Source organism: Bombina bombina, chromosome 6 (assembly GCF_027579735.1).
Source record: "Bombina bombina isolate aBomBom1 chromosome 6, aBomBom1.pri, whole genome shotgun sequence".
Classification (NCBI taxonomy): domain Eukaryota; kingdom Metazoa; phylum Chordata; class Amphibia; order Anura; family Bombinatoridae; genus Bombina; species Bombina bombina.
Genome location: NC_069504.1, coordinates 526,830,086 through 526,849,347, shown reverse-complemented (window position 1 = coordinate 526,849,347; position 19,262 = coordinate 526,830,086). Strand labels below are relative to the sequence as shown.

The 19,262-nt window shown below is 40.8% G+C and overlaps 1 protein-coding gene across 1 annotated transcript in view; it reads left to right on the top strand.

Moving 5' to 3' along the window:
- The window catches only part of TRPM7 (transient receptor potential cation channel subfamily M member 7), a 626,812-nt gene that overhangs the window by 265,721 nt on the left and 341,829 nt on the right, over nt 1–19,262 (top strand). Inside the window, exon 19 of the mRNA XM_053717440.1 lies at nt 53–196. Coding sequence (XP_053573415.1) covers nt 53–196 — 144 coding nt within the window. The remainder of the gene's footprint in view (nt 1–52; nt 197–19,262) is intronic.

The following is a 19,262-nucleotide window of genomic DNA, read 5'->3' as shown; positions in this document are numbered from 1 at the left end:
CAGTTTGTTTGATACTTGTTTAGTAAATATTTTCTTTTCTTAAATATTACAGAATGTTTTTAAGGAAGTTCAGGTTTTTGACAACACAGAAGTTAAGCATGACCTTGAAATTCAGGTGAAACCTCACAGACTTCCAATCACTCAGAGGTTTTATGCATTTTACCATGCTCCAATCGCAAAGTTTTGGTTTAACACAGTGAGTATTTTGTTCTTAGAAAAATAGGGAACAAGATGTTGCTAATGTTTCACCCCTACACCACAGGGTTTTAGACATTTATTGTATTGTATTATGTGCCATACCAAGGTGGAGACAGACAAAAAATGCAGAGTATTCTGATTTTGACCAGATATGTCATTGATTATGGGCCATTTAGTTGTATCCTTGAGTCATTGCTTTACATATTTAGATGTGTAAAAACATTTTTGGGAAAACATCTTGTTCTATTTACTTAATCAGTATTTCAATGGGGATGAAACAATTTGAGACTAATATAAAATGATAAATTATGGAAATAAATATTGTTTCTTTCTTAAAGGGACAGTCTAGGCCAAAATAAACTTTCATGATTCAGATAGAGCATGCAATTTTAAACATTTTTCCAATTTACTTTTATCACCAATTTTGCTTTGTACTCTTGGTATTCTTAGTTGAAAGCTTAACCTAGGAGGTTCATATGCTAATTTCTTAGACCTTGAATCCCACCTCTTTCAGATTGCATTTTACCAGTTTTTCACCACTAGAGGGTGTTAGTTCACGTATTTCATATAGATAACACTGTGCTCGTGCACGAGAAGTTATCTAGGAGCAGGCACTGATTGGCTAGACTGCAAGTCTGTCAAAAGAACTGAAAAAAAGGGCAGTTTACAGAGGCTTAGATACAAGATAATCACAGAGGTTAAAAGTATATTATTATAACTGTGTTGGTTATGCAAAACTGGGAAATGGGTAATAAAGGGATTATCTATCTTTTAAAACAATAAAAATTCTGGTGTAGACTGTCCCTTTAAGATACAGTGAGTCCACGGAATCATCAATAACTGTTGTGAATATCACTCCTAGCCAGCAGGAGGAGGCAAAGAGCACCACAGCAAAACTTTTAAGTATCACTTCCCTTCCGACAACCCCCAGTCATTCTCTTTGCCTTCAGTGCACGGAGGAGGTGAAGTTATAGGTGTCTATGTAAGATTCTTCTATCAAGATTTTTTTTTTTGAAGCCAGGGCAGGATTGCTCTGATCCTCCATCACAATATGGGTCTAGCTGTACTCCATGTTAGTCTCTTCAGCAGGGCTGTGGTAGCTTCAAAGCAGTTAGGAACTTGTGGGGTGGGCCTCACTGCGTTTTCCTGTTATGTTGCTGCCAGAATGCCAGAGTAGGTCTCTATGAGGAGTGGCTTCCTCTCATACCAGGTGAACTGCCTTTTCTGCCGGACAGCCTATATCACAGGTAAGTGCCAATTTTTTTCCTTGGAGTATTAGGGACACTGGCACTTTAAGCAGCTTATAATCATGCTGCAATATAATGAGAAAATGGGACGTTATAGATTGATCCTAGTAGGGATCTATATTGGGCAGATTAGCAGGTACTGGTGAAGTGAGGAGATAGTGTATGCTTGGGCACTACAGGGTTAATACCCGACTCATTGGTGGCTCACTTTATTTCTCCTAGCTCCAGTGTAACAAACCGGTCCAGGACTGTGTAAAACGACCATGCGCTTGTGAATTTAGGCAAGAAATATTTGCAGCTTAAACTTTTAAAGATGGACGCCAGGACCGATTCTGTCTTCACTAAGAGAGGCGGTCCTTTTCTTGCTGTGGCGGTAGTCGGACCGCACGTTTTCTAGCTCATATTACAGGAAACTCCAGAGAGGTGTTTTCTACTTTGCTTTCTCTTGGCTCTAGGGGGATCCGGTCCGGTGACAATCCTTTTCTACCCTGTTTAGGCAGAATCCTGGTCAGGTAGGCACCTCAGCAGTTAGCTGAGTTGTAGAGGGTGCCAACATAGGGGCATTATACCTGTATTATATCTGTATTATTGTTGATATAATTTTTGAAAAATTCTTATGGCTTAAAGAGACAGTGTTGAATTTCAAAATAATAATATATATATATTTTTTTATTTATTTATATTCTGAGCCACTATTCTCTAAGGCTGATGCTGTTCAGGTTTCTCCTGTATCAGATATGCTGCAGCTTTCTCCTCAAATGTCCCAATCTTTGTCATCTTCACATGCAGTGCCCTGCGGTTCCTCTCATACTCCTGGAGGAGTCTTTTTGCAGGAAGAAATTGCTGCCCAGGTATCTTCTGCGGCATTAGCTGCCATTCCCATGCTTCAGGGAAGACACAAGAGGAAGTTTAAAGATTCAGTGAGTAAGGTATCTGATCCAGTTTTGGCTAACCAGTTGCTCTTTCTTAGAAGTCTGAGGAGGAAGACTCGTCGGTAGCTTCTGAGGGTGAAATCTCAGATTCTGAAAGTATAATTCCTTCTTCTGATGCTGAAGTTGTATCCTTTAGATTTAAGTTGGAACACCTTCGTATATTGTTAAAGGAGATTTTGGCTACTCTGGGCGACTCCGTTACGACTGTGGTAGTCAACCCTAAAGAATCTAGCAAGCTAAATAAGTACTTTGATGTTACCTCCATGGTGGAGGTATATCCTGTACTGGACCGTGCTTCAGAGATTATTGCATGGGAGTAGGAGAAGCCTGTAATCCCTTTTTCTCCATCTCCAATGTTTTTATTTTCCGGTGGCTGACACTATCAAGAAGTCGTAACAGACGGTTCCTAAGGTGGAAGGAGCGATCTCCACTTTGGCTAAGAGAACCACTTTTCCCATAGAGGATAGCTGTTCTTTTAAGGACAAAAAGCTGGAGGCCTTTCTAAAAATGATGTATGTTCATCAGGGTCTCCAATGGTAACCTGCAGTGTGTATTGCCACTGTGACCAGTGCGGCAGCCTACTGGTTTGATGAATTGTCTGACTCCATTCAAGCGGAAACTCCCTTGGAGGAGATCCAGGACAGGATTAAGGCTCTTAAATTAACCAATTCCTTTATCTCTGATGTCTCCATATAAGTCATTAAATTGGGAGCAAAAATATCTGGTTTTGCTGTTCTAGCTCGCAGAGCCTTATGGTTAAAATCATAGTCTGCGGATGTTTTGTCTAAGTCAAAGCTTTTGGCATTTCCTTACAAGGGTAAGACCTTGTTTGGACCTGGCCTGGCAGAAATCACTTCAGATATCACGGGCGGTAAAGGTTCTTCCTGCCGCAAGATAAGAGAAACAGACAGATAGGACGTCAGAGTAATTTTCGTTCCTTACGTAACTTCAGAGGTAAGCCTTCCTCTTCCAAGCAGGAACAGTCCAAACCTTCTTGGAAACCCAATCAGTCTTGGAATAAGGGGAAGCAGTCAAAGAAACCAGCTGCTGTGTCAAGCTCGGCCGCTGGGAAGCTCTGGCAGTCCTCTCTGTGTGCTTGATTGACAGGTAGTCTGTGCCGCCCCTTCCTGATGATGTCACGACCAGACTTTTTATTCCAGGCTTCCTGTTTCTTCAGTGCCCGTTTGTTTGTTCCTCTTTGTGGCTTCTGTGAGGAATTTGCTGTGGAAACTCTCTAACTGCTGGTTTTCTGTTGCCAATCTCTTCAAGGACTGACTATGCTGGGTTAACCTTCAAACTTCCTGATTACCTGTTTCCAAACAATGCAAGTACTGTTTATTCTGTGAAACTCTCTAACTGCATGTTAACCTGCTGCCAAACTCTGCAAATACTGTTTATTCTGTGAAACTCTCAAACTGCAGTTTAACCTACTGCCAAACTCTGCAAATATTGTTTATTCAGTGTAAACCTTCAAACTGCTTGATATCCTGTTGCCAATCTCAGCAAGTGCTGATTAATCTGTGTTAACCTTCATACTACCTGATACACTGTTGCCAGACTCTGCAGGTACTGATTATTCTGTGTTAACCCTCAAACTACCTGATATACTGTTATCAAACTCTGCAAGTTCTGACTATTCAGTGTTAACCCTTAAATTGCCTGATAACCTGTTGCAAACTCTGCAAGGACTGACTATTCAGTGTTAACCCTCAAACTGCCTGATAACCTGCTGCCAACTCTGCATGGACTGTCTACACAGTGTTAACCCTCAAACTGCCTGATAACAAATTACCTACTCCTGCATTATTAACTGTTTCTTGTTTTACCCTTCTTCTGTCTGAGTATAAGTGGACTATCCCTGCTCTCCTGATTCTGTGGAAGACATTTCCTGAAACCAGTTCCTTATTCAGATGTCTATCTGGCTGATATCTTGAATTACTTTGGACACAGGCTAACCCTGCTCCATATCATGAGTACATTGTTTTTTGGAGGTTGTCATAGGGTCACGTCCTGGATTAAACTCAGAGTGCAAGGGTGTTGTTTAAGTTCGCCCTAGCATTTGGGTCTTCTGGACATTTCCTAACCTGACAAGCTGATTCCAAGTCAGCATGAAGGGTTTGGCCCTGATCCTGGATCGGATCCAGTTGGGGGCAGACTTTCTCAATTTGCTCAAGCTTGGATACCGGATGTTCCAGATCCCTGGGCGGTGGACATTGTATCCCTGGGTTACAAGTTAGAATTCAAGACTTTCCTCCCAGGGGCAGGTTCCTCCTCTCCAGATTATCTGTAAACCAGATAAGAAGAGAGGCGTTCTTAAAATGTGTACAGGATCTTTACGATCTGGGAGTGAAAATTCCAGTTCCGATTTCGGAATAGGGTCTAGGATTTTATTCAAATCTGTTTGTGGTTCCTAAGAAAGAGGGAACCTTCAGACCAATCCTAGACTTAAAGTGTTAGTGTCTAAACAAGTTGCTCAGGGTACTGTCCTTCAAGATGGAAACTATACGTTCCATTCTTCCCTTGGTCCAAGACGGTCAGTTCATGATGACCATAGACCTGAAGGATGCGTACCTTCATGATCCCATTCACGGGGATCATCACAAAATTCAGAGAAATGCATTTCTGATCAATCATTTTCAGTTTGTGGCTCTTCCATTTGACATTGCCACAGCTACTAGATTCTTCTTAAAGGCTCTGGGGGCTCTATTGCCAGTGATCCGGTCTCTGGGAATTTCAGGGGCACCTTATCTGGATGACATTCTGGTTCAGGCGCCTGCTTTTTAACAAGCAAACTTTCATACGGAGATCTTGTTGTCTGTCTTCGTTCCCACGAATGGAAGGTGAATCTGGGAATGAGTTCCCGTGTTCCAGCTATAAGGGTAGTATTCTTAGGGACCATAATAGATTCCCTATCGATGAAGATATTTCTGACAGAGATCAGAGAGTCCAAGATTTTCGATTTGATCCTTGCCTTCTCTTCAATGTAAGGAACACCTCTCTCAGGGAACATGCTTTCACAGACCTTCATGGGTGATTGTGACCTTGGACGCCAGTCTGCTGGGCTAGGGAGCAGTCAGGGACTGGTTAAAGACTCAGAGTCTCTGGTCTCAGGAAGAGGCAGCTCTTCCCATAAAAATATCCTAGAGCTGAGAGTAATCTTCAATGCTCTCCTGACTTGGCCCCAGCTAGATTTAGACAAACAGTCTTCAGTCCAGCACTACAGCAGTCAGGAATCTGCAAAGTCACTCAAGAGCCTCACTCAAAGCTCCAGCAATATATTCAAAAATCCACAAGAGTGTGACAGCAGAGTAGAAATTTTATTTAGGTTTCACACAGAAGTTCTGTGTAAAACCTAAATAAAATTTCTACTCTGCTGTCACTCCCCAGCTAGATTTAGCCCAGTTTATCAGTTCCAGTCGGACAACATAACCTCAGTGGCTTACATCAACCACCAGGGAGGAACTCGGATTTCCTTGGCCATGGAGGTGGTGGCTCGAATTATTCTGTGGGCGGAGACCCACAACTGCTGTCTATCTGCAATACACATTCCAGGAGTAGACAATTGCAAAGCGGATTTTCTGAGCAGACAGACATTTCATCCTGGGGAGTGGGTACTCCATCCGGAGGTGTTTTCAAACTTGACCCTCAAGTGGGGGCTACCGGAATTGAATCGGATGGCGTCTCGTCAGAACACCAAGCTCCCAAAGTACGGTTCGAGGTAGAGAGATCCTCAAGCCTTTCTGATAGATATTCCAGCAGTTCCTTGGAACTTCAGGTTGGCATATATCTTTCCTCCGTTTGCTCTCCTTCCGTGAGTCATCGCTCGGTCTAAGGGATATTCTTAGAGTAAAGTCAGGATCCCAAGGATCTTATCTTTTCTCCAGGAAGGCCTTGTGATGGGGTTATCTGTCAGTACCTTCAAGGGTCAGATTTCTGCTCTATGCATGCTGCTACACAAGCGTCTGGTGGACATACCGGATGTTCAATCCTTTTGTCAGGCCCTGGTCAGAATCAGGCCTGTGTTGCTCCACATTGGAGCCTTAACCTTGTTCTTAAAGTTTTACAACAGGCTCCATTTGAGCCTATGCATTCAATAGATATTACATGGTTATCTTGAAAGGTTTTGTTTGTTACTGCTATTTCTTCTGCTCAGAGAGTTTCTGAACTCTCAGCTTTGCAGTGTGATTCTCCGTATCTCATATTTCATGGAGATAAGGCCGTTATCCTTACCAAGTTTGGTTTTCTTCCTAAGGTTGTTTCGGACAGAAATATTAATCAGGAAATTGTTGTTCCTTCTCTCTGTCCTAATCCTTCTCATAAAGAACGTTTGTTGTACAACGTAGACGTTGTGCGGGCTCTTAAATTCTATCTACAGGCTACGAAGGACTTTCGTCAGTCTTCTGCATTGTTTGTTGGCTTTTCTGGAAAACGTAAAGGTCAGAAAGCTACTACTATTTCAATTTTCCTCTGCTTGAGAAGTGTTATTCGTATGACTTATGAGACTGCTGGACAGCAGCCTCCTGAGAGAATTACAGCTCACTCCACTAGGGCGGTGCCCTCTTCTTGGAATGAGGCCTCTGTAGAACAGATTTGTAATTCGGCGACTTGGTCTTCTTTGCACACTTTTTTCTAAATTCTATAAATTTGATACTTTTGCCTTGGCTGAGGCTTCTTTTGGAAGAATGGTTCTGTAAGCAGTGGTGCCTTCTGTTTAGGTTACCTGTCTTGCCCTCCCTAATAGCTTGGGTATTGATTCCCAACAGTAATTGATGTGTCCGTAGACTCACTGTGTCTTAAAAAAGAAAACAAAATTTATGCGTACCTGATAAATTTCTTTCTTTTTTGACACGATGAGTCCACGGCCCTTCCTGTTTTCAGACAGTTATTTTATATAAACCTCAGGCACCTCTGCACCTTGTGTTATTTCTCTCCTTTTCCTTCGGTCGAGTGAATGGAGGTTGTGGGAAGGAAAGTGATACTTAACAACTTTGCTGTGGTGCTCTTTGCCGCCTCCTGATGGCCAGGAGTGATATTCCCAACAGTAATTGACGATTCCATGAACTCATTGTGTCAAGAAAGAAAGAAATTTATCAGGTAAGCATAAAGTTTGTTTTTTCTTACATAAGATGGTGAGAGTCCATGAGCCGTCACCTTTGGGATCAAAGTCCACTCTAATAGGAGGAGGCAAAGAACACAACATAATAGAGCTTTTAATCTTTTCTGCTTTCCCATGATCCCTCACACAATTTTTTGTTTCCAGATGAGTACAGGTAAGTACCATGCACCTTCGTAGCCACATGTTTCACAAAGCCTTTCACATAGCATTTGGGACATAGTCATGTACACCATTTAATATTACATACAATTTTAGGCAATTTTAAAAAAGAAAAATGCCTAAAAAATGGGTTACAGTTATTTTATATTTACTGGTTTAAATTTAATTGTAACTGTTCTGCAGATCAGTAGCTATGATTTCAAGCATGAAACATACTCTCAGGGGGGGAAGTCGGCTTAACAGAGCTGGTGCAAATTTCATTATTTGAGCCCCTTATTTGCTGGCCTTAATTAAAGTCAGCTTAAAATAGCTATTTGAATAACGTTTCTTAGTGTTTAAAGGGACAGTACACAACTATTGCAACCCTTACACTTCTACATTTTAAAACACAGGAGTGTGCACTTGTCTTTAGTACTCTGTCAGCAGTGTTTTGCAACATTATTTGTAGCTTTGTTATACAATGATGCAAAACACTGCTGCCATAGAGTACTAAAGACACGTGCACACTCCTGAGCTCATATGAGCCTGCCTAGTTTTACTCTTCAATAAAAGATACCAAGAGAACAAGGCACATTTGTTTAAAATTGCATTCTATATGCGAATCATGGAAGTTTAATTTTGACTTTACTGTCCCTTTAACCCTTTATGTGCCTATTATACTTTTTCAGCTAGTTGCCTATCCTTAAAGGGACAGTCTACACTAAAATTGTTATTGTTTAAAAAGATAGATAATGCCTTTACTTCCCATTCCCCAGCATTGCACTACCAACATTGATAAATTAATATACTTTATAACATTTAAACCTCTAAAATTCTGCCTGTTTCTAAGTCACTATAGACAGCCTCTTATCACATGCTTTTTTAATTTGCTTTTCACATCAGGAGACTGCTAGTTCATGTGGGCCATATAGATAACATTGTGTTGACGCCCGAGGAGTTATTTACAATTTAGCACAACAAAGCACTAAATGCAAGTCAATAGGTAATTAATAAAAAGTCATGTGATCAGGGGGCTGTCAGAAGATGTTTAGATACAAGGTAATCACAGAGGTAAAAAGTATATTAATATAACTGTGTTGGTTATGCAAAACTAGGGAATGGGTAATAAAGGGATTATCTATCTTTTTAAACAATAACAATTCTATTGTAGATTTTCCCTTTAATGTATTAATTGCTATGGAGCAAACTAGTGCAGCTCACGTCTTAGGACATAATGCTGACCCTTATTCTGATAATTTAACCCCTTCTCAATAGTGTGTGCTATGTACTGATGTGTTGGTGTGTCCCTCTCTGTTATTACATGTGCACTGAGTTTGTGTCTAATTCTAGACAGGGTCATGCAGTGTTGCATTTGCAGCACAGTGCTCAGGGATTTACTACCCACCAGGGTTATCCCAAAGGACAGCTCTACTGGCCTGTCTACTAATTTGAAACAGTATATGCATTTACAACGCAATTTCACAACTGATGGCTGTTATGCCTCCACCAGTTAAAGGGCCATTATACACTCATTTTTTCTTTGGATAAATGTTTTGTAGATGATCTATTTATAAAGCCCATAAAGTTTTTTTTTTTTTTTTAAATGTATAATTTTGCTTATTTTTAAAGAACATTGCTCTGATTTTCAGACTCCTAACCAAGCCCCAAAGTTTTATTTGAATACCGTCGGCTACCTTCTCCAGCTTGCTCCTGTTTGTGTAAAGGGTCTTTTCATATGCAAAAGAAGGGGGAGGGGGGGAGTGTCTTATTTCCCACTTGCAGTGGGCTTTCCAACTGCCTTTTCAACAGAGCTAAACTGAAAGCTTCTAAGTACGTTTTTAAACCATTTTATACTGGATTTTTATATCAGTATCTGTGCATCTTATTCTTTATAGTAGTGTCTATTACATGCAGGTATATGAAAATGAGTGTATACTGTCCCTTTAAGTGCAAATGCATGCATAGGGCAGAGGAGAATCATTCTCAGGCTCTAGGCTAATCTTGGACTCTTTTTGGTACCCTGTACCTTCCAGAAGTACAATTAAATTAGAATTATATTCCTCTGCTGTGAAAGATTTTTTAGAAACCCACCATCTGCAGACAAATAATCTGTTAAAAAGATTGACACATTCTTTAAGGCAGTCCCCAAAAAGCCATATAACTTCCCTGTTCCTGATTCAGTTTCTGACCTTATTAACAAGGAATGGAACAAACCAGGCATTCCCTTTGTTTCCCTTTGTTTCCTCCGCTATATTCAAAAAATGTTCCCTTACTATCTATAAAATTGGAGGTATGGGAGACTATTCTAAAGGTCTCCACTTTGACTTGGCAGACTACTATTCAGTAAAGGATCCTATGGACAGAAGGTTTGAGAGTTTTCTCAAATGATTCATCCAATTGTCAGTATAGCATACATATCTGAAGCTTCTGCAATCTTGTGTGACAACATTTCTGACCTTATTTCCCAAGAAGCCTCCCTTGAATAAATTTAAGATTGCTTGAGATTCTCGATAAATCACAAATACAAAGAGTGCTGCTATGACTGTTCTTTCTAAACGAGCCTTGTGGCTCAAGTCACAATCTGCTGATATAGGGCTAGATTACAAGTGGAGCGATATTTATCACTCCCGCTCAAAATTAAACAGTGCTGGACACCAGCAAAAAGTGGAACTTGGAATATTGCCAACACGTTAGCGTATTTCCCCATAGACTTCCATGGAGAACAAAAACTGAAAAAAACTAACTGTAAAACATTCTAAATAATCCATAGAATATATCTATATATTTTACAGTATGTATAATAATTTTTAATAATTTTCATTAATTTATTAAAAATATTTTAAATATAATATTTCAATAATCTTAAAAATATTTTTACAAAGCTTTAGGGCATATTTTTGAGAATAATGTGGATGTAGTTAAGGCATTGAAATGCAACTTAAGTTCCAAAAATGACTCCTCTTATCTCTCTGAGGGCAAGGACTACAATGAGAATTTCTAATTTTGCTAGAAAATGCTAATTTTGCAAGAAATCTAGTAAATAGTTTCCTGTTTTTTTATGTTTACTTTGATTTAACATAGTTGTTTTTACTATAAGGTGTACTTTTTCTTATCCCTTTAAAGCTTTGAATTTAAAAGCATACTTGGTTGCGTGGAAGTCTACCCCACAACGAATTTTGGCTCATTCTACTATAGCATTTCCCACCTATTTCAGGAATGAAGCTTCCATTGAATATATTTGTAAGGCAGCTACTTGGTCATCTTTTCATTTTTTTACCAAATGTTACCACTTTGACATGTTTGCCTCTTCTAAAGGCTGCTTTTGGTAGGAAAGTTCTACTGACCACAGTGCCTGTTTAGTGCCTTTACTGCCTTAACAGTTTTTTTCCCTCCCTATTTCATGGTGGTTTTGTGCACTTCATCGCTTGGATATAGGATCCCACCTGTGATGGCTCACAAACTCTCACCATCTTATAAATGAAAACACAATTTATGTTTACCTGATAAATTAATTTCTTTCATGATGATGAGAGTCCATGTTACCCACCTTTGTCTCTTCAGTATAGCTGACAGCCGTACCAGTTTGCACTTCACTCATCCTGCTTTTTCCCCCCTAGTTTTCTAAATTTCTCCTTTTTCATGTTTATCATGTTTATGTCTGAAGGATCATATGAAAGTGTGAGGGATTAAAAGCTCTGTTATGTAGGGTATTTTTCCGCCTCCTACTAGACTGGACTTTAATCCCACATGTGATAGCTTATGGACTTTTACCATCATGAAAAATGAATTTATCAAGTAAGCATATTTTTTTTTTTTTTGCCTTCAAAAAATCACTTGTTTCTTCTGTTAAGTGTGATCAGTCCACGGGTCATCATTACTTCTGGGATATTACTCCTCCCCAACAGGAAGTGCAAGAGGATTCACCCAGCAGAGCTGCATATAGCTCCTCCCCTCTATGTCACTCCCAGTCATTCTCTTGCACCCAACGACTAGATAGGATGTGTGAGAGGACTATGGTGATTATACTTAGTTTTATATCTTCAATCAAAAGTTTGTTATTTTAAAATAGCACCGGAGTGTGTTATTACCTCTCTGGCAGAGTTTGAAGAAGAATCTACCAGAGTTTTGCTATGATTTTAGCCGGAGTAGTTAAGATCATATTGCTGTTCTCGGCCATCTGAGGAGTGAGGTAAACTTCAGATCAGGGGACAGCGGGCAGATGAATCTGCATAGAGGTATGTAGCAGTTTTTATTTTCTGACAATGGAATTGATGAGAAAATCCTGCCATACCGATATAATGTCATGTATGTATACTTTACACTTCAGTATTCTGGGGAATGGTACTTCACTAGAATTACACTGTAAGAAATACATAAAGCTGTTTAATAACTAGAGATTATGTTTAACGTTTTTGCTGGAATGTAAAATCGTTTTCATTTGCTGAGGTACTGTGTGAATAAATGTTTGGGCACTATTTTTCCACTTGGCAGTTGCTTAATCTGTTTTTCTGACAGTTTCTGTTCTCCCTCACTGCTGTGTGTGAGGGGGAGGGGCCGTTTTTTGGCGCTTTTTCTATGCATCAAATATTTCAGTCAGCAACTCATTGTATTCCCTGCATGATCCGGTTCATCTCTACAGAGCTCAGGGGTCTTCAAAACTTATTTTGAGGGAGGTAATTTCTCTCAGCAGAGCTGTGAGAATTATAGTTTGACTGAGATAAAAAACGTTTATTCTGTAATTTGTTTCCTGCTTTCAGAATTTGTTATCTTTGCTAATGGGATTAAACCTTTGCTAAAGTTGTGTTGTTTACAAGGATTGAGGCTATAACTGTTTCAATTTATTAATTTTCAACTGTCATAGATCTTCTGTGCTTCTTAAAGGCACAGTACATTTTAATATTATTCTAATTGAATTGTATTTCCAAGTTGCAAGTTTATTTGCTAGTGTGTTAAACATGTCTGATTCAGAGGATGATACCTGTGTCATTTGTTGCAATGCCAAAGTGGAGCCCAATAGAAATTTATGTACTAACTGTATTGATGCTACTTTAAATAAAAGTCAATCTGTACAAATTGAACAAATTTCACCAAACAACGAGGGGAGAGTTATGCCGACTAACTCGCCTCACGTGTCAGTACCTACATCTCCCGCTCAGAGGGAGGTGCGTGATATTGTAGCGCCGAGTACATCTGGGCGGCCATTACAAATCACATTACAGGATATGGCTACTGTTATGACTGAGGTTTTGGCTAAATTACCAGAACTAAGAGGTAAGAGTGATCACTCTGGGGTGAGAACAGAGTGCGCTGATAATATTAGGGCCATGTCAGACACTGCGTCACAGGTGGCAGAACATGAGGACGGAGAACTTCATTCTGTGGGTGACGGTTCTGATCCAAACAGACTGGATTCAGATATTTCAAATTTTAAATTTAAACTGGAAAACCTCCGTGTATTACTAGGGGAGGTGTTAGCGGCTCTGAATGATTGTAACACAGTTGCAATACCAGAGAAAATGTGTAGGTTGGATAAATATTTTGCGGGTACCGACGAGTACTGAGGTTTTTCCTATACCTAAGAGACTTACTGAAATTGTTACTAAGGAGTGGGATAGACCCGGTGTGCCGTTCTCACCCCCTCCGATATTTAGAAAAATGTTTCCAATAGACGCCACCACAAGGGACTTATGGCAAACGGTCCCTAAGGTGGAGGGAGCAGTTTCTACCTTAGCTAAGCGTACCACTATCCCGGTGGAGGATAGCTGTGCTTTTTCAGATCCAATGGATAAAAAGTTAGAGGGTTACCTTAAGAAAATGTTTGTTCAACAAGGTTTTATATTGCAACCCCTTGCATGCATTGCACCGATCACGGCTGCAGCGGCATTCTGGATTGAGTCTCTGGAAGAGAACATTGGTTCAGCTACTCTGGACGACATTACGGACAGGCTTAGAGTCCTTAAACTAGCTAATTCATTCATTTCGGAGGCCGTAGTACATCTTACTAAACTTACGGCGAAGAATTCAGGATTCGCCATTCAGGCACGCAGGGCGCTGTGGCTAAAATCCTGGTCAGCTGATGTTACTTCTAAGTCTAAATTGCTTAATATACCTTTCAAAGGGCAGACCTTATTCGGGCCCGGGTTGAAAGAGATTATCGCTGACATTACAGGAGGTAAAGGCCATGCCCTGCCTCAGGACAAAGCCAAAGCCAAGACTAGACAGTCTAATTTTCGTTCCTTTCGTAATTTCAAAGCAGGAGCAGCATCAACTTCCTCTGCACCAAAACAGGAAGGAGCTGTTGCTCGCTACAGACAAGGCTGGAAACCTAACCAGTCCTGGAACAAGGGCAAGCAGACTAGGAAACCTGCTGCTGCCCCTAAAACAGCATGAATTGAGGGCCCCCGATCCGGGATCGGATCTAGTGGGGGGCAGACTTTCTCTCTTCGCCCAGGCTTGGGCAAGAGATGTTCAGGATCCCTGGGCGCTAGAGATAATATCTCAGGGATACCTTCTGGACTTCAAATACTCTCCTCCAAGAGAGAGATTTCATCTGTCAAGATTGTCAACAATCCAGACAAAGAAAGAGGCGTTTCTACGCTGCGTACAAGAGCTCTTGTTAATGGGAGTAATCCATCCAGTTCCACGATCGGAACAGGGACAGGGGTTTTACTCAAATCTGTTTGTGGTTCCCAAAAAAGAGGGAACTTTCAGACCAATCCTGGACTTAAAGATCCTAAACAAATTCCTAAGAGTTCCATCGTTCAAGATGGAGACTATTCGGACAATTTTACCTATGATCCAAGAGGGTCAATACATGACCACTGTAGATTTAAAGGATGCTTACCTTCACATACCGATTCACAAAGATCATTATCGGTACCTAAGGTTTGCCTTCCTAGACAGGCATTACCAGTTTGTGGCTCTTCCATTCGGATTGGCTACAGCTCCAAGAATCTTCACAAAGGTTCTGGGTGCTCTTCTGGCGGTACTAAGACCGCGGGGAATCTCGGTAGCTCCATACCTAGACGACATTCTGATACAAGCTTCAAGCTTTCAAACTGCCAAGTCTCATACAGAGTTAGTGCTGGCATTTCTAAGGTCACATGGATGGAAGGTGAACGAAAAGAAAAGTTCACTCGTTCCACTCACAAGAGTTCCCTTCCTGGGGACTCTTATAGATTCTGTAGAAATGAAGATTTACCTGACAGAGGACAGGCTAACAAGACTTCAAAGTGCTTGCCGCACCCTTCATTCCATTCAACACCCGTCAGTGGCTCAATGCATGGAGGTAATCGGCTTAATGGTAGCGGCAATGGACATAGTACCCTTTGCACGCTTACACCTCAGACCACTGCAACTGTGCATGCTAAGTCAGTGGAATGGGGATTACTCAGACTTATCCCCTTCTCTGAATCTGGATCAAGAGACCAGAAATTCTCTTCTATGGTGGCTTTCTCGGCCACATCTGTCCAGGGGGATGCCATTCAGCAGACCAGACTGGACAATTGTAACAACAGACGCCAGCCTTCTAGGTTGGGGTGCCGTCTGGAATTCTCTGAAGGCTCAGGGACAATGGAGTCAGGAGGAGAGTCTCCTGCCAATAAACATTCTGGAATTGAGAGCAGTTCTCAATGCCCTCCTGGCTTGGCCCCAGTTGACAACTCGGGGGTTCATCAGGTTTCAGTCGGACAACATCACGACTGTAGCTTACATCAACCATCAGGGAGGGACAAGAAGCTCCCTAGCTATGATGGAAGTATCAAAGATAATTTGCTGGGCAGAGTCTCACTCTTGCCACCTGTCAGCAATCCACATCCCGGGAGTGGAGAACTGGGAGGCGGATTTCTTAAGTCGTCAGACTTTTCATCCGGGGGAGTGGGAACTTCATCCGGAGGTCTTTGCCCAAATACTTCGACGTTGGGGCAAACCAGAGATAGATCTCATGGCGTCTCGACAGAACGCCAAGCTTCCTCGTTACGGGTCCAGATCCAGGGATCCAGGAGCAGTCCTGATAGATGCTCTGACAGCACCTTGGGACTTCAGGATGGCTTACGTGTTTCCACCCTTCCCGTTGCTTCCTCGATTGATTGCCAGAATCAAACAAGAGAGAGCATCAGTGATTCTAATAGCACCTGCGTGGCCACGCAGGACTTGGTATGCAGACCTGGTGGACATGTCATCCTGTCCACCTTGGTCTCTACCTCTGAAACAGGACCTTCTGATACAGGGTCCCTTCAAACATCAAAATCTAACTTCTCTGAAGCTGACTGCTTGGAAATTGAACGCTTGATTTTATCAAGACGTGGATTTTCTGAGTCAGTTATTGATACCTTAATACAGGCTAGGAAACCTGTTACCAGAAAGATTTACCGTAAGATATGGCGTAAATACCTATATTGGTGTGAATCCAAAGGTTACTCTTGGAGTAAGGTTAGGATTCCTAGGATATTGTCTTTTCTACAAGAAGGTTTAGAAAAGGGTTTATCTGCTAGTTCATTAAAGGGACAGATCTCAGCTCTGTCCATTCTGTTACACAAACGTCTGTCAGAAGTTCCTGACGTCCAGGCTTTTTGTCAGGCTTTGGCCAGAATTAAGCCTGTGTTTAAAACTGTTGCTCCACCATGGAGTTTAAACCTTGTTCTTAATGTTTTACAGGGCGTTCCGTTTGAACCCCTTCATTCCATTGATATAAAGTTGTTATCTTGGAAAGTTCTATTTTTAATGGCTATTTCCTCGGCTCGAAGAGTCTCTGAATTATCAGCCTTACATTGTGATTCTCCTTATTTGATTTTTCATTCGGATAAGGTAGTCCTGCGTACTAAACCTGGGTTCTTACCTAAGGTAGTTACTAACAGGAATATCAATCAAGAGATTGTTGTTCCTTCTTTATGCCCAAATCCTTCTTCAAAGAAGGAACGTCTACTGCACAACCTGGATGTAGTCCGTGCTCTAAAATTTTACTTACAGGCAACTAAGGAATTTCGACAAACGTCTTCTCTGTTTGTCATTTACTCTGGGCAGAGGAGAGGTCAAAAAGCTTCCGCTACCTCTCTTTCTTTTTGGCTTCGTAGCATAATTCGTTTAGCTTATGAGACTGCTGGACAGCAGCCTCCTGAAAGAATTACAGCTCATTCTACTAGAGCTGTGGCTTCCACTTGGGCCTTCAAGAATGAGGCCTCTGTTGAACAGATTTGCAAGGCTGCAACTTGGTCTTCGCTTCATACTTTTTCCAAATTTTACAAATTTGACACTTTTGCTTCATCGGAGGCTATTTTTGGGAGAAAGGTTCTTCAGGCAGTGGTTCCTTCTGTATAAAGAGCCTGCCTATCCCTCCCGTCATCCGTGTACTTTTGCTTTGGTATTGGTATCCCAGAAGTAATGATGACCCGTGGACTGATCACACTTAACAGAAGAAAACATAATTTATGCTTACCTGATAAATTCCTTTCTTCTGTAGTGTGATCAGTCCACGGCCCGCCCTGTTTTTAAGGCAGGTAAATATTTTTTAATTTATACTCCAGTCACCACTTCACCCTTGGCTTTTCCTTTCTCGTTGGTCCTTGGTCGAATGACTGGGAGTGACGTAGAGGGGAGGAGCTATATGCAGCTCTGCTGGGTGAATCCTCTTGCACTTCCTGTTGGGGAGGAGTAATATCCCAGAAGTAATGATGACCCGTGGACTGATCACACTACAGAAGAAAGGAATTTATCAGGTAAGCATAAATTATGTTTTTGAGTCAATATTGTGCTTGCCTTACATTCCCAAGAAAGGCTAAAAAGCAAAGGCCTAGTTTTCATTGCTGTTCTAAATTGTGTAAACTGGTGGTAACAAGTTTCTCCATTAAAGTCTATAGAGATGTTTTATGTTATCACTGAATTACACAGTTTGAAAACTAGGCCTAATTTTGTAACCTAGCTTTGTCTAAACCAGGGGTTCTCAACCCAAGTGACCACAAGGCCTGCTAAATTTTAGCTGGACCTGTCCAGGGAGTGGGTTGTAAAGAGCTGAGAATTTATATACACACCCGCGAACACACATATACATATATATATATATATATATATATATATATATATATGTATGTGTGTGTGTGTGTGTGTGTGTGTGTAATGAACCCAATATATATTATTTATATGTGTGTATATATATATATATATATATATATATAATCCTTTAATTGCAAAGTGACATATTCGGGACCTTTACCCCTTCATCAGACCAACATTGGTCTGATGAAGGGGTGAAGGCCCCGCAACGTCACTTTGTAATAAAAGGATTATATTCACTTTTAAATCCAGTGAGTGCAAAAATTTCTTTTGGATATGACTCTGACAGTGTACTCAGGTGCTGATTTCTGTCTTGTGTCAGAGCAAATGCGGTGATATCGGATAGCCTGGCTGTAGATTATACCTTGTTTGGTGTGATTGGGATGGAAGCTGGAATTGTGGAGGTAGCTGTATCTGTCTGTGTGTTTTCTGTATACAGATGAATGAAGGATGCCTTGATGCCTTATTGTGAAGTCCAAGAAACTCACACTATGATTTGAAAAGTTTATTTTAAGGTTTATTGACAGGTGAAATGAATTGAATGTTTTGTGGAAATCTTAAAAGGCTTTCTTCTCCTTCTGTCCATATTATGAAAATATCATCGATATAACGATAATATGTATAAGGTTTGTGGGGCTGAGTACATAAGAATCTCTATTTAGTACACTGTCAGTCATTTAGGCAAAGGGCTACAAGGAAAAGACAATATATAAAAAAATAAAATCATCCCTAAAAACACCACGGGAAAGGCGCCTACAATACAAAGAAAAGGAAAACAAAACAAGAACCTCTCTAGTAGTCACTTACAACCCTACTCTGGAAGGAATATGCAAAATTATTAAAGAGCTACATCCACTAATTTCAAAGGACTCCACACTCAAAAAAATATTTACTGAAGCCCCCATACTAGCATTCAAACAACCGCCTAACCTGAGACAGAGATTGGTCCACAGCAATTTAACCACAGAATGACACTGCACGATGCAACAAATCACTCTGGCTGTGTTGTTGTCACATATATGTTGACACATTTTGCAGACACAATAACACATCATACAATATTAAAGGATCTTATTCATGCCCATCTGCTAATGTGGTGTACATGATACAGTGTACAGCGTGTGACAGAGGTTGCTACATTTTAGAAACTGGCCTAAAGCTGCATCTCAGAATGATCTACACAGACACTCTTATCAAGAACCACAAGGAAAACGAATGTTGTACACCTGTTGGTCATCACTTCACTCAGACTGGTCACTCCATCCTAAACCTCAGGATTAAAGTTCTTAAAGGGAATTTCAAAGACTCTCATGAACAAAATACGTTTGAGATGAAAATGATAGCACATTTCAACACCAGAAATGAAGGACTCAATGTAGACTCTGGTTTTCTCACACACTACCAAAACTTTTTATAATCTCTCATCTTATTGTCTTATATTGGTTTCTTTTTCTCTACATTCTCGTTTCACCTTTATTATATCCATTTGTTTTCATTCATAATTGTAGCTAGATTTGTGCATGCCATTCTCTGCAGTCTTGGCCTCCCCTTTTTTCCTTCTGTTCTTCCTCTCATCTCATCTCT